The sequence below is a fragment of the Anabrus simplex genome, chromosome 4, assembly GCF_040414725.1.
Source record: "Anabrus simplex isolate iqAnaSimp1 chromosome 4, ASM4041472v1, whole genome shotgun sequence".
Classification (NCBI taxonomy): Eukaryota; Metazoa; Arthropoda; class Insecta; order Orthoptera; family Tettigoniidae; genus Anabrus; species Anabrus simplex.
The window spans coordinates 275,771,897-275,787,209 of NC_090268.1; the positions used below are offsets into that span (position 1 = coordinate 275,771,897).

Here is a 15,313-nt window from a genome sequence, read left to right on the forward strand (position 1 = left end):
GTAATATTTTGATGATGATGATGCTTGTTGTTTAAAGGGGCCTAACATCGAAGGTCATCGGCCCCTTATGTAATATTTTAGAAAGGCAATAGCTCAAAGTCAGAGCATGGTTAAGAGGAAAAGTCACTATACCAAACATCTACTACAGATATTTTTGTTTATAAGTAGAACTACTGGATATACTTTTGCATTGAAAAGGGTAAGGATAGCATACAGTAAATTGTCATGATTCTAGACCCCAATAATCTGGACTTCGTTTAAAAAAGAAAACACCCTTACAAAAGTGCAGAATGCAAAAGTACAATACGATACAATTTACTGAAGGTGGAAGATTCTCTCATTTACAATTGTGTTAATGCGGTAGATATGGATCCATATAATGAAGTTCATAAATACTGGTACTCTGTTGATGGCGTGTGTCCTGCTGGCTAGTTGGTCCATTAATACTCCGCCACACCACGCACCCTGCCCTGGCTAGGTCAGTGATGTGCTGAACTGTACTTTTAGTGCTCCCTTTTTATTATTATTATTATTATTATTATTATTATTATTATTATTATTATTATTATTATTATTATTATTATTATTTTACATAGCCGCCCCCCTGGTGTAGGGGTAGCATGCCTGCCTCTTACCTGGATGCCAGGTCAGGGATTTTTATCTGGACCTGAGGGCTGGTTCGAGGTCCACTCAGCTTACGTGATTAGATTTGAGAAGCTATCTGATGGTGACATAGCGGCCCCGGCCCTGGTCTCGAAAGCCAAGAATAACGGCCGAGAGGATTCGTCGTGCTGACCACACGGCACCTCGTAATCTGCAGGCCTTCGGGCTAAGCAGCGGTCGCTTGGTAGGCCAAGGCCCTTCAAGGGCTGTAGTGCCATGGGGTTTGGTTTGGTTTGTTTTTTATTACATGCCTTCTGAAGGCTGAAATGAAACTGCCCTTGGAAGGCACATATATGATGATGATAATAAGAATAAGAATAAGAATCTGCAAATGTTTCACAAGAGTTGACATTAGCAGAAAATTACCAGTATAATGTGCAGCTGCTTAAATGCTCACTAAGAACCCCTATGTAATTTAAAAACAATTTTAATACAATGATAATAATAATGGCTTATGGCCTTCTGAAGAGGCCTGGTGCAGGTCTTTCGAGCTGATGCCATATTGGTGGCCCACGCATCTGTGAGGATGGGGCCCTACCTATAATGAATTCTGATGCTGAACTTGGCACACATACACCCAGACCCTGAGCCATTGGAATTAACCAATGAAGGTTAAAATCCCCAACTCGAATGGGAATCGAACCTGGGATCATTTTATTAATAAAATAATTTTTTGTAAGAACCTGGGACCCTCTGGATCAAAGGACAGAACACTAACCATTTAGCCACAGAGACAGACAATACAATGATGATAATAATAATAATAATAAGGGGGGCACTAAGAGAAAAAGAAACCCACCTGAAAATACGGTTCAGCGTATCATTGACCTAGCCAGGGAGGGGCATGCCATGGTGAAGGGTTAAGGGACCATCTAGCTAGCTAGACTCACTCCACCGACAGAGTACTGGTATTTATGAACTTCATTATAGCCCACCCGGTAGCCAAGGCATTGAAGTCTACATGGTCTGACACCATGGTTAGCTAGTTCGAGTCCCATTGGTCGAAAAAAATTTCACCATCAGAATGTTGGCCAGCAGGGTAGGAGAGGTGGTGGTATACAATTTCTAATCACTAGATTGTGTGCCAAAAGCCTGGATTGAATTCCAAACCTCTCTGCATTGTTCATATGGAGTGAGGGAATATGACGCTGTTGATGGTGATTTGTCCGTCAGATGGAGACGTAAAGCTTTGAGCAGACCCCTTTGTGCTATTCACCCTCTCCCTACCTCATTATCATTATCCCACATTCGTACGCACAGGTCACCAATGGGGTCAAACAGAAAGACCTGCACCAGGCGAGCCAAACATGTCCTTGGACACTCCCAGCATTAAACACCATACGATAAATAGATAGATAGATAGATAACTCCATTACATGGATCCGTATGGACATTAACTCAATTATGATTGAAAGAATTTTCCACCTTCAATACATTATATTGCATGAATTAAAAGGTGGAAAATTTTCTGAATTACTATAGAGTACCGGAATTTTTTTGCAATTTATCTTTTCTCTAAATGATGCTAAACCACTATTCACATTATTTAATGTAATCTCCTTTCTAACTCCTAAAAGAGAACATGGGACTGTGATGTTAATCTCCTTAAACCAAATGATCACGTAATACAAAACTTATTCCAGTAGAGTGTTCCATATATGAATCAGTATTTTTTTAAAGGGTTTAAGTCACCATTTTTATATTTCACACATTTTAATACCTACATACATTATTTGTTTATAAAAGAGTGTAATTAATCTTATAAGTTGGCTAGTAACAAGACAGGAAAAATCACAACTTGTTTTAAATGGCTGGTAGTCACCTACATTGTTAAAAAAAGAATCGGAGTGTTGTTGGAGTGGAAGTAGCTGTAGAGCTGAGGACATAATACCATACCGTTGTGTGTTGTATCATAGTAAACTTAATTTCTTTTGGTTTGGTTTTGCGATATGGCAAAGTCAAATTCTTGTAAAACTGGTGGAATCAATATTACAAGAAGATGGCAGTTTCAGAAGAAACAAGGAAAAAATCAAGAAATGAATTAATCAATTTTGTAATCAGTATCCTTTTCTACGAAGAGCGTACTAAATTGTTTTACACTTTATTTTTTGCAGGTTCGAGTATGGTTCATATTTCACTGTTGAAGGTGGTGACGTGTAACTAGTGTCTTGTTCCTCCGTTTGGTAGCAACACATGCACAGGGGCCAACGAATGCACTCGTCATAACTAGTGTAGAAGCGGACAACATGGAATGTAACCATGAGGTACAGCGCTATACTGAAGAAATTCATCGGCTCTTGGTGGCAGTCTGTGGAGAACATGCGACGTCACGGAAACAGTTTACAACTGGGTGGCAGGTTGGAAAACAGGGGACACATCAGTAGACAAGGGAACCAGTTCTGGAAGGAATGTGACAGGGTCAACACCAGCCAACACTGCCCAGGTCGAACAGGTCATCCAAGGAAACAAATGCATCACATTTATGGAAATGGAGGCAGCCACAGGAATTAGCCGAAACACCCTGCAGTGGATCGTGCACGGCCACTTACAGTAGGGGAAGGTGTCATCCTCGTGGGTGCCTAGACTCTTGTCTGCAGACGAAAAGCACAGGCGTGTGGACGTGTGCAGAGAACTTTCGCAATGCCATGATGAAGATTCAGCCATCTTCATGGCTAGGCTTGTGATAGGTGATGAGACATGGTTCCATTACCATGAGCCCTGATTTCCAACCTTTCACCCAGTTGTAAATGGTTTTCCGTGATGGCGCATGTTCTCTACAGACTGCCACCAAACGGCGATGAATTTCTGCAGTGGTCACGCCTTCTTTCCATAGGAACCAAAGTCGTACAGTGCTGTCCCTGATGGTTACTTTCCATTTTGTCTGCTCCTGCGCTGACAGTGCTGTTATGAAATGGCTATGATGAGTGCATTCGTTGACCCCTGTGCGCGTGCTGCTACCAAACAGTGGAACAAGATATAATAATAATAATAATAATAATAATAATAATAATAATAATAATAATAATAATAATAATAATAATGTTTGCTTTATGTCCCACTAACTACTTTTATGGTTTTTGGAGATGCCAAGGTGCCGGAATTTAGTCCTGCAGGAGTTCTTTTATGTGCCAGTAAATCTACTGACACGAGGCTGTTGTATTTGAGCACCTTCAGATACCACCAGACTGAGCCAGGATCGAACCTGCCAAGTTGGGGTCAGAAGGCCAGTGCCTCAACCGTCTGAGCTACTCAGCCCAGTGGAACAAGACACTAGTTACACGGCACCATCTTCAAAAGTGAAATGTGAACCATACCCGGACGTACAAAAAATAAAATGTAAATGCCCCTCGTATTTCGTGTACTCCCATGACAGAGTTGGCTGCATTAAAGTAACATTATATTACATACATTCTTCATGGCATTTCAGTGAGGACCAGTCCCTCAACCAAATAGTCTCACCTACCCAGCAGGACATGCCAATAAAACAGGAAAAGATGCAAGAGTTAGTGAAGATGATGTCATACATATCAAGTTTACTGAATACATTTCATGAAGAACTTTTCAGCTGGCCTACAAATATTTCTGTTAACATTTCATTCACCAATGCCACTTAATATCCATATTATTTATATATTTATAATGATACTAAAGTGATTTCTTTAAAAGGGTGGGTTTTCTCCTATTTCAAGTCTCAATCTTAAGTATTCATATAAAGTGTACAGTTTCTTTAGAAGGTATCAAACTTAACCTTTTACTTTAAAATATTTTTTTCAGTGTCCCCACAAATTACCCCTTCTTGACTTATGCACTTAAAAAAAAACACTGATTCATATATGCTAACCAAATTCCACAACTAATACATGATTTTTTGGTATTTCTTCTTAAGACTCAGTTAAAATAGACTTTATATCTATTCACTGTGTAATTCTTGGTTTTACTTATTTTAATTTACAATGTATCACAGATTTCCCCAAGCAAGAGCTACAATCAACTTATAAGCTATAAATTTCACTTTTGTTCCGTACTGAAGTGCAATTATGCTTCTCAATACAGCATTTTATCTATTCCATTAGATGCAATGTGCCAAGCATAAAAAGATTTTAACAATAGCTTGTATAGGAGCTTGGTGTACATACTATCTCTGTGATACATTGTCTGAGAGCATTAAGGAGTTTAATTCACATACTTTATTGTAGAAGAATTTCTGTATAAATATATATGTTTGCTGAGAAAAGATATACTGTATTCTAATATAACAATTAATTCTGACCTCATCTCGTTTACGTGCTTCCTCCATTTGTGCAGATGCAGCCTGTTGAGTTCTCATTTTGGCTTGGGCATTCTTCAGAGCTCTGTAAAATAGGTAACAGAATTTTCCCATAAACATTCCACAGGAACACTTTCCTCATAGTATTTTTTAAGTAAGAAAAGTAAGTAAAAAATAATCACATGATGAATAATGGTAGCATGTATAATGCTTATAACATAACAGTTTGCAAGGAGGCTCAGTATTTAGGCCTATGCAGCTAATGAAAGGGAAGGAAACTAAATCATTTAATTTCCATAATGAGAAAAAATTTCCTTGTTTTACCCCAAGAGAAGCTTCATCATTCAAAGGAGTATATTTCCCAGGATAAATTACGGATTTCAACTTTTTTAGAGTATTATGACAAGTGAGAGAAAATATAGTTCTAATATTTATGTTAATGCCACAAGGTTGTATTGAAAATAAAGTCATAACATTTTAGAAATCCCAAAGCAAACAAATTTCATAATATACTACAAGGAATACTATACAGCTGAATCTCTCTTCTATGGCAAAAGAACAAGGGGTTGATAAGAGTATAACAAAGCCAAGATGTACCATTTTTGTACTGCAACTGTATGCTGCAAAGACAGCAAATGTACATCCATGCTTGCATCTGATAATGCTGGAGCAACTGTCAATCCTCAGTAACACTCATAACAAATGCAATTTCAGAGTAAGTGTGAATAGTGGGTGTGTACAAGATATTTTCATATTGCAATCTGCGGACAGACTGCTGATGAGTGCAACTTGTGTAGCCGAGTTTACGCCAGGCTGGACAAGAAACAAAGTCACAGCAGTTGCTCTAGGTGACTTCTGTCAGCACGCACATAAGCTTCAGCTTCACAGCACTGCCTGATGGAGTGGATAACTACAAAGGCTGATATCTTATGTTACCCGCAGCATTCTGTATGCGACTGAGGAGGTCTTCATGGAAAGGAATGTCTGTGACATGGATCATTTCCTTCATACAACCCTACAGAAAAATATCCAAGGAGTCAAATGACGACTTCTGGGGAGTTAGGCTACTGATCCACCACAACAAACCATCTTCCAGGATAGATTTTGTTCAACCATTGATGAACATAGCGGGAATAATGGGGAGGTTCACCATCATATTGAAACTACAAGCAGGAGTGTACATTGAGAAGAACCTCCTGCAACAACCCTGATGAACAATGTTGAACAGAGGAAGTACTGAAACATCTGCAGTCAACTGCACAGCTCCTCTTATCTTCACTACTTTTATAAGAAGTTCACCATCTTGAACACTTCAATATGCCTGCATGCAATATATTCTTTCCAGACAGTTTTTCCTAACAAAATTGAACAAAGAACCATTAAAGACTTGGACATCATGATAAGAAAGAACTGCTACAACTATCTCTCAACATCCCCTGTGATATAATATATGCAGACAAAATATTCAAAGGCTTGGGTCAAATTTTGCACACCATGAAAAATCCTATATGCTTCAGCTCACAGATAATCACATCTTCAATACAACTAGAGATTTCAGTAAGCTGTTGACAGTCTTACATCACTGGATATTTCCGATTGTGAAAACATTCAGGCGAAGCAGCATTGCTGGGTTGACACAAGGAAAGTAAGACAGGAGATATGGCTCAAGGCATTCCAGAATGGGAGTAATAAGTCTCATAAAATAACGGGAGTAATCCTGTTCAAGAAACATACACCAGTTAACAAATGTATTAGGGTCCACAAGGGCTTGACATGCAGTGAATGGAGATGACTGCAAATGTGTCAGCTGTATGCTCTGTACCGGGCAGATCTCAGGACAGTAGCCTCTGTCAATGCTGTTATAGAGAGATAAAAACACTTGCACATGTCCCGGGATCCTATCAACATGGTCAACTGTTGGGTAATACTTGCCATCACACCATCAAGTCCCTGACTGCTGACTAAGACTAAAGGGTTATGCAACTTACGAGGAGGTGCATGTCTCTCCACTGATGGGAGCAACAGATGAATAGACATTGTCGCCATCCCCAAGCCTTACACATCGGTAGGCTACATAACCAACCTGACTATTCTGTTTGAGACAAATGAAGACCAACCTGAGGAAGCTGACCTTGAAAAAAACAAAACAAAAAAAACCAGGCGAATTCATGAAACCACAGTACCCTACTGCAAACACAAATACAAGCCTGAGTCTACAAACATCACCAATCTCATGATCGGTGCTCAAGGAACCATTCCCCAGCTACCAAGTGAGTTGGCTGTGTTGTTAAGGTTGTGGAGCAGTGAACTTGCAATCAGGATATGGTGGGGTTTGAATCCCACATCGGCAGCCCAGAAGATGGTTTTCCATGGTTTCCAATTTTCACACCAGACATACGCTGGGGCAGTACTTCAGTTAAGGCTATGGCCACTACCTTTCCAAGCTAAGCCCTTTCCCATCCTTGCATCACCAAAAACCTTTGATGTATTAGTGCGAAGTTAAACCATTAGGCCGAACCAAAAAAAAAGAAGAAAGTATTCCCCAGCTACTCGCAGACTTCTTGAAAAGATTTGGAATAAGTACTGACCTTCTCCATGCAATTGCAACATCTGCATTAAAGGGGTCAGTAACCATGACAGAACCATGACATTTCTCACTGCCAAGTTGTGAAAAGACTGTTCAAGTATCTTAGAGGAACTAAATCACCAGCTATGGTATATGAAGGTAACAATGATAATTTTACTGTAAAAAACATAAGATGCTGATGCAAATTATACCAGTGATCTTGATACATGCAGACCAACCAGAATCTATTTACATTTACTCTGAAATGCACCTGTGACATGGTCAACACTACAGAATTAGAAAATGTAGCTGCATGCAAAGTGGTCAAAGATACTGTCTGGTTATGTAGATTGCTTAGTGATATTGAATATTTAGATGAAAAACCTACTGTTTTTTTTAAGCTGATAATCAAAGTGCAATTAGAATTATTAAAAATCCAGAGTTTCATAAAGGAATGAAATGCACAGATATTTGGTATAAGTACATAAGATAAATTTATTTGAAAGGAGAATTAAAGATTGAAGATGTAACATAGCTAAGGTCAACAAGCTGGTATAATGACCAAAGGTTTACCAAAAATTAGATTCACCAAGTTAAATAGAGAAATGTATATTTATTGAAAATATACAGGAGTAACAGAACTTATAAATAGTGGAAACCGGGCACGCAGCTATGAGCTTGCATCCGGGAGATAGTGGGATTGAACGCCACTGTCGGCAGCCCTCAAGATGGTTTTCCATAGTTTCCCATTTTCACACCAGGCAAATGCTGGGGTGCACTTTAATTGAGGCCACGGCCACTTCCTTCCTACTCCTAGCCCTTTCATATCGAATCATCACCATAAGATCTATCTGTGTCTGTGTTCTGTGTGACGTAAAGCCAACTGTAAAAAAAAAAAAAAAAAAAAAAAAAGAAAACCAACTGGAAGTGCTAAAATTGTATGTTTTTGTACATTTGCAGGCTTCGTTGCAAAAGTGTGGGGATGCTGAGGTATCAATTGTTAGCTCTTTGATACTCGGCTAATCTCGAATTAAAATCGTTATTACTGCAATTATTTTCATTGCAACTGTCGTGCTATTGTTTCTATTCAAAGCATACTTTAGCCATCTCTTGTATTAAATAGAGTTAACATTATATTCATTTTTCAAGACGGACTAGGATGTATTCTTTTTATGTCTTAAATGCTCCTTTATTAGAATGGGGCAAGGTTTCTATCCATAGAATCCAATGCAACATATTTATTAACCTATCAGAGGTTAATTTTTGACAATACTGTACAATGATTTATACTTAAACTGAGACAAGAATTTAATATGTAAGTATACCGTATTATATTTTTTGCATAAATATAGTGCAGAGTCATATTATGATATTGACCTACACTAATGGTAAATCACTACATCCTTTGGACAATGGAGTGTGTTAGAAAATATTTTTTATCTAAATTTAAATTAAATTCAAACAAGACTACAAAAACATTCTAGTAGTGAATACAATGATCCATGTTTTATACTCTATAACTTCCCATCATAATCCTTCAGGATAATCAACATTTCTACCTAATTAAAATGCTAAGAGAGATATTAGTTTATAAGTCCATTTTATTAATCCTGAAAGGGCATATTATAGTGAAGTACAAACAATGTTCCTGATAATTTTACCTGGAATACTAACCAACCAAATACCTTGAAAACAATGCTTCCATTGAAACAGAGGCTATCTTACCCATATATTATGTTAATTATTTATCCTATGTCAATTTCATCACTGTCTTATCACTTTCTTCTTCTTCTTCTTCTTTTCCTGCCGCTTTTCCCACACCTGTGGGGTTGCGGGTGCGAACTGTGTCGCACATGTGGATTTGGCCCTGTTTTACGGCCGGATGCCCTTCCTGACGCCAACCCTCTATGGAGGGATGTAAGCACTATTGCGTGTTTCTGTGGTGGTTGGTAGTGTAGTATGTTGTCTGAAGATGATGAGGAGAGTGTTGGGACGGACATATACACCCAGTCCCCGAGCCAGAAGAATTAATCAGAAGCGATTAAAATCCCCGACCCGGCCGGGAATCGAACCCGGGACCCTCTGAACCGAAGGCCAGTACGCTGACCATTCAGCCAATTAGTCGGACACTGTCTTATCACTACCTACATCATTTATGGTCTAATTGAATTAACCCATGCTATTTTATGGTCTTATTTCTTTGTATTTATTATTCTCTAGCTTTCAATTGATCCACTGCTTCATTACAATCTAATTTAAGCTCATGAATATATCATGGTTATTGACCTCCTTTCTTCCTCCCTTTTACAGATAATTTATATCTCTCCCTGTACCAAAAAAAAACTTCAGGAATGAAATATAATGGAATCAACTTACTCTTGAAGGTCACGAATAGTTTTTTCTTTGGTGTTCTGTTCCTCCTGACTCATTTGAACCAGTTGAAGTAGTCGCTCCATTTCAACTTGCGACCTCTGAGCATCTTCCCTTGCCTTTTCCAGTTCTTTCGATCTACTTTCCAACTCCTGTTCAAGCCTCTTCTGCAGTTCGTTGGTGTCACCCCCTCTTCCTCCAGCCTGAAAAATAAGGAAAGGAATTTCAAAAAATCCAGAAATGGAATTATTTTATTTTGTAAGTTTGCACAACATGCCTGAATTTTCTGAAGAATTATTCCTTTCAAAGCATATGTTAATAAAGTGACTTCCAAATTAGGACACTATAGACTAGAGCATAAGTCAGTGATATATCATTTGTGGACTGCAGAGGATATGAGAATAGTGAATGGTGTGTTTTGATAGAGTGACGAAAGTGTAATTGGTGACCAAAAGAGCGGAGACGAACATATACTCAGTGCCAAAATGGTATGATAGCAAGAGCGCCGGTGACAAGTATTCCAACCAACCGACCGACCGACCAATACAGATCTGCATTTAGGGCAGTCGCCCAGGTGGCAGATTCCCTATCTGTTGTTTTCGTAGCCTTTTCTTAAATGATTGCAAAGAAATTGGAAATTTATTGAACATCTCTCTTGGTAAGTTATTCCAATCCCTAACTCCCCTTCCTATAAATGAATATTTGCCCCAATTTGTCCTCTTGAATTCCAACTTTATCTTCATATTGTGATCTTTCCTACTTTTAAAGACACCATCCAAACTTATTCGTCTACTGATGTCCTCACACGCCATCTCTCCACTGACAGTTCGGAACATACCACTTATTGCAGGTTATAAATTTCATTTTCTTTGTCCGTATTGAAGATCTACTTGTGATACAAATTCTTATAATTTTGTTAATTACCACCCATTCAATACAATAAAAACGTAGTATAAACTTACATATTTAAGATGTTGATATGGTACATGTTTCGCTCCTTTTTCATGAGCATCATCAGCCAATTATTATTTATTTAAGGATATATAAGATCATGAAACAATTCTTTTGGATTAAGATTATGCCTATAAAACTGATTGACAAATCTTATAATATTTTACAAGTCATATAACAATAAAATTATCTCTTTAAGTTAAAACTTTTTGTCTAAAATCTATCTAAGTCTAACATTTTATTGATGAAACTCATCTTGTGAACATCATTTTTAAAAAATAAAATAACTTTTGAGATCTGGCTAATTGTATTGATTCAATGTTGCTTAACTTGTATGACTGTCGTTAAAACTTCGTTAACTATATTGACAATTTTCTGCAGTTGATAATTGTCTATGTTATGGACATTTGACTTGTTCTCATTGTTCCTGGAGTAACACTTATACAAATGTATTGGCATTAATTTTATATTGTCAATAGGAGAATATTGTTCGTGAACAAACTTGTTGATGAAACACTTTCTAATGTGATATAGGATTTAAAATGTTCTCGTATGTTCCAAAATGGCTTGTTGGTATATTTTTCTTTCTGCTGCATAATTGTTTAGTGTTACTCCTAGCCTCTTGAGAACTACTTGTTGTTCTGTTTGCACTCCTTACTAAATATGTAAGTTTATACTACGTTTTTATTGTATTGAATAGGTGGTAATTAACAAATTTATAAGAATTTGTATCACATACCACTTAGTTGAGCAGCTCGTCTCCTTTCTCCCAAGACTTCCCAGCACAAACTTTGCAACATTTTTGTAACGCTACTCTTTTGTTGGAAATCGCCCAGAAAAAATCGAGCTGCTTTTCTTTGAATTTTTTCCAGTTCCTGAATTTAGTAATCCTGGTGAGGGTCCCATACAATGGAACCATACTATAGTTGGGGTCTCACCAGAGACAAATATGCTCTCTCCTTTACATCCTTACTACAACCTCTAAATACTCTCATAAACATGTGGAGAGATCTGTACCCTTTATTTACAATCATATTTATGTGATTACCCCAATGAAGATCTTTCCTTATATTAATACCTAGGTATTTACAATGATCCCGAAAGGGAACTTTCTCCCCATCAATGCAGTAATTAAAACTGAGAGGATTTTTCCTATCTGTGAAACTCACAACCTGACTTTTATGCTCGTTTATCATCATACCATTGCCTACTGTCCATCTCACAACATTATCGAGGTCATTTTGCAGTTGCTCACAATCTTGTAACTTATTTATTACTCTATACAGAATAACATCATCTGCGAAAAGCCTTATCTCTGATTCCACTTCTTTACACATATCATTGATATATATAAGAAAACATAAAGGTCCAATAACACCGCCTTGAGGAATTCCCCTCTTAATTTTTAGAGGGACAGATAAAGTTTCACCTACTCTAATTCTCTGAGTTCTATTTTCTAGAAACAGAGCCACCCATTCAGTCACTATTTTTTCTAGTCCAATTGCACTCATTTTTGTCAGTAGTCTCCCATGATCTACCCTATCAAATGCCTTAGATAAGTCAATCGCAATACAGTCTAATTGACCTCCTGAATCCAGGATATCTGCTATATCTTGCTGGAATCCTACAAGTTGGGCTTCAGCGGAATAACCTTTCCTAAACCCAAACTGCCTTCTATCAAACCAGTTATTAATTTTGCAAACATGTCTAATATAATCAGAAAGAATGCTTTCCCAAAGCTTACATACAATGCATGTCAAACTGACTGGCCTGAAATTTTCAGCTTTATGTTTATCACCCTTTCCTTTATATACAGGGGCTACTATAGCAACTCTCCATTCATTTGGCAAAGTTCCTTCATGCAAACAATAATCAAACAAGTACTTCAGATATGGTATTATATCCCAACCCATTGTCTTTAGTATATCCCCCAAAACCTTATCAATTCCAGCTGCTTTTCTAGTTTTCAACTTTTGTATCTTACTGTGAATGTCATTGCTGTCATAGGTAAATTTTAATACTTCTTTAGTATTAGTCACCTCCTCTATCTGGACATTATCCTTGTAACCAACAATCTTTACATACTGCTGACTGAATACTTCTGCCTTTTGAAGATCCTCACATACACACTCCCCTTTTTCATTAATTATTCCTGGAATGTCCTTCTTGGAACCTGTTTCTACCTTAAAGTACCTATGCATTTTTCACTAAAATTGGGCTTGCCATCATGTTATCCATAGCTGACTTCTTTGCTAGATTCAATTTTCTAGTAAGTTCCTTCAATTTCTCCTTACTTCCACAGCCATTTCTAACTCTATTTCTTTCCAACCTGCACCTCCTTCTTAGTCTCTTTACTTCCCTGTTATAATATAGTGGATCTTTACCATTCCTTACCACCTTTAAAGGTACAAACCTATTTTTACATTCCTCAACAATTGCTTTAAACCCATCCCAGAGTATGTTTACATTTTTATTTACCGTTTTCCACCGATCATAGTTACTTATTAAAAACTCCCTCACGTCTGTTTTATCAGCCATATGGTACTGCCTAACAGTCCTACTTTTAAGACCTTCCTTTCTTTCACATTTACTTTTAATTACCACAAAAACAGCTTCCTGATCACTAATACCATCCATTACTTCGGTTTCTCTATAGAGCTCATCTGGCTTTACCAGCCCCACATCCAGAATATTCTTCCCTCTAGTTGGTTCCATCACTTTCTGAATCAGGTGCCCTTCCCATATTAACTTATTTGCCATTTGTTGGTCATGCTTCCTGTCGTTTGCATTACATTCCCAATTGACATTTGGTAAATTGAAATCACCCGCTACGATCACGTTTCTTTCCTTATTGTTTCCCACATAGCTGATTATCTTATCAAATAATTCTGAATCAGCATCTACACTACCCTTTCCTGGTCTGTACACTCCAAAGACATCAAGTTGTCTATTATCTTTAGAAATGAGCCTTACCCCTTGAATTTTGTGCTTGTCATCTTTAACTTTTTTGTAGCTTACAAATTCTTCTTTCACAAGAATGAATACTCCCGCTCCTACCATTCCTATCCTATCCCTACGATATACCCTCCAGCTCCATGAGAAAATTTCTGCATCCATTATATCATTTTTCAGCCATGGTTCAACTCCTATTACAATATCTGGTAAGTATATATCTATTAAATTAATTCTATTCCTTTCTTTACAATACTTCTACAGTTGAGCACTAACAGTTTTATGTCATCCCTACTTGATTTCCAGTTCCCTGTTCCCTTAACACCGCTCCCTAGCGCACCCTGTTTCCCTGAATGTACCTCCCTATAACCCTTCCAAACAAATTTCCTAACATATATGTACCACTGCGGTTTAAGTGAAGGCCATCTGAGCGCAGATCCCTATCTCCTACCCACCCATTAGGATCTAGAAATTTCACTCCCAGTTTCCCACATACCCACTCCATAGTCTCATTTAAATTCCCAATCACCTTCCAGTCAGTATCCCTCCTACACAGTATTCCAATGATATCAATCTCCGCTTCCTTAAACTTCATCCGTGCTGCATTTACCAGATCCCACACATCCCCAACTATGTTGGTACTTATACCTTCTTGTCTTACGTTGTTAGTACCAACGTGAAACACTACCACCTTCTCCTTTCTCTCCTCCTTCTCTTCTACTTTCCTCAACATCTGCCTTAACCTAATTCCTGGATAACACTCTACCCTGGTACCCTTTCCTCCACATACTTTCCCGACATGTCTAACGATAGAATCCCCCATGACCAGAGCCTCAACCCTACCCACCTCATTTGATCCCCTCCCCTCCTGGTCAGTCCTATCTTTCCTGACAGCTGCAGAAGCTACTTCTTCCTCCCTTTTCTCCAACCCATTATCCTGTTCCACCTGTCTTTTTCTATCCACTACTCCACATTTCCCTTTCCTACCTCTTCCCTTTCTCCTACTTCCAAACTTCTCGGCAACAGTTCCCTGTTCCTCATCTTTCCTCGGTTGTTCTACCTGCAGTAACTTGTACCGATTTCACATCGACACCTGTCCTGAATTTTGATCCTGAATGGAGCCCTTAGCCTGCAATCTCCTTCCCCTTAAAACATTAGACCACCTGTCTTCCACAATTCCCCCATTTCCTTCCAGGCCCTCTATTACACCTACTGTATCCTATACATTTTTTGGAGGCCTACTTTCCTTCCTATCCTCTGAGAGAATCCTAATTATCTCCCTCAAGCTCTCCAACTCCTTTCTCATACTCCTTAATGCCTGGCCACACCCACAGTTCTTACACTCGCATTGCTTAGCCATTTTTTACTAAATAACGAAAAGAAAAGGAGAAATAAGATAACTTATTCTGTGCAAAATAAAAATGAAAGGAAAGAAATATTGTCTAGGTTAGTTTACAAAGAACACATGACAGTAAGTTATTTAATATAGGCTACTACTACACTACAATACTACTTAATTGTACTGTTTTTATTCCCATAACAGG

At 38.1% G+C, this 15,313-nt stretch overlaps 1 protein-coding gene across 1 annotated transcript in view; it reads right to left on the reverse strand.

Moving 5' to 3' along the window:
- Window positions 1–15,313, reverse strand: part of LOC136871872 (trichohyalin) — a 371,843-nt gene that overhangs the window by 40,933 nt on the left and 315,597 nt on the right. Inside the window, exons 14-15 of the mRNA XM_068227389.1 lie at window positions 9,873–10,069; window positions 4,934–5,015 (exon numbers count right to left, since the gene is read on the reverse strand). Of these exons, the coding sequence (XP_068083490.1) occupies window positions 4,934–5,015; window positions 9,873–10,069 (279 nt within the window). The remainder of the gene's footprint in view (window positions 1–4,933; window positions 5,016–9,872; window positions 10,070–15,313) is intronic.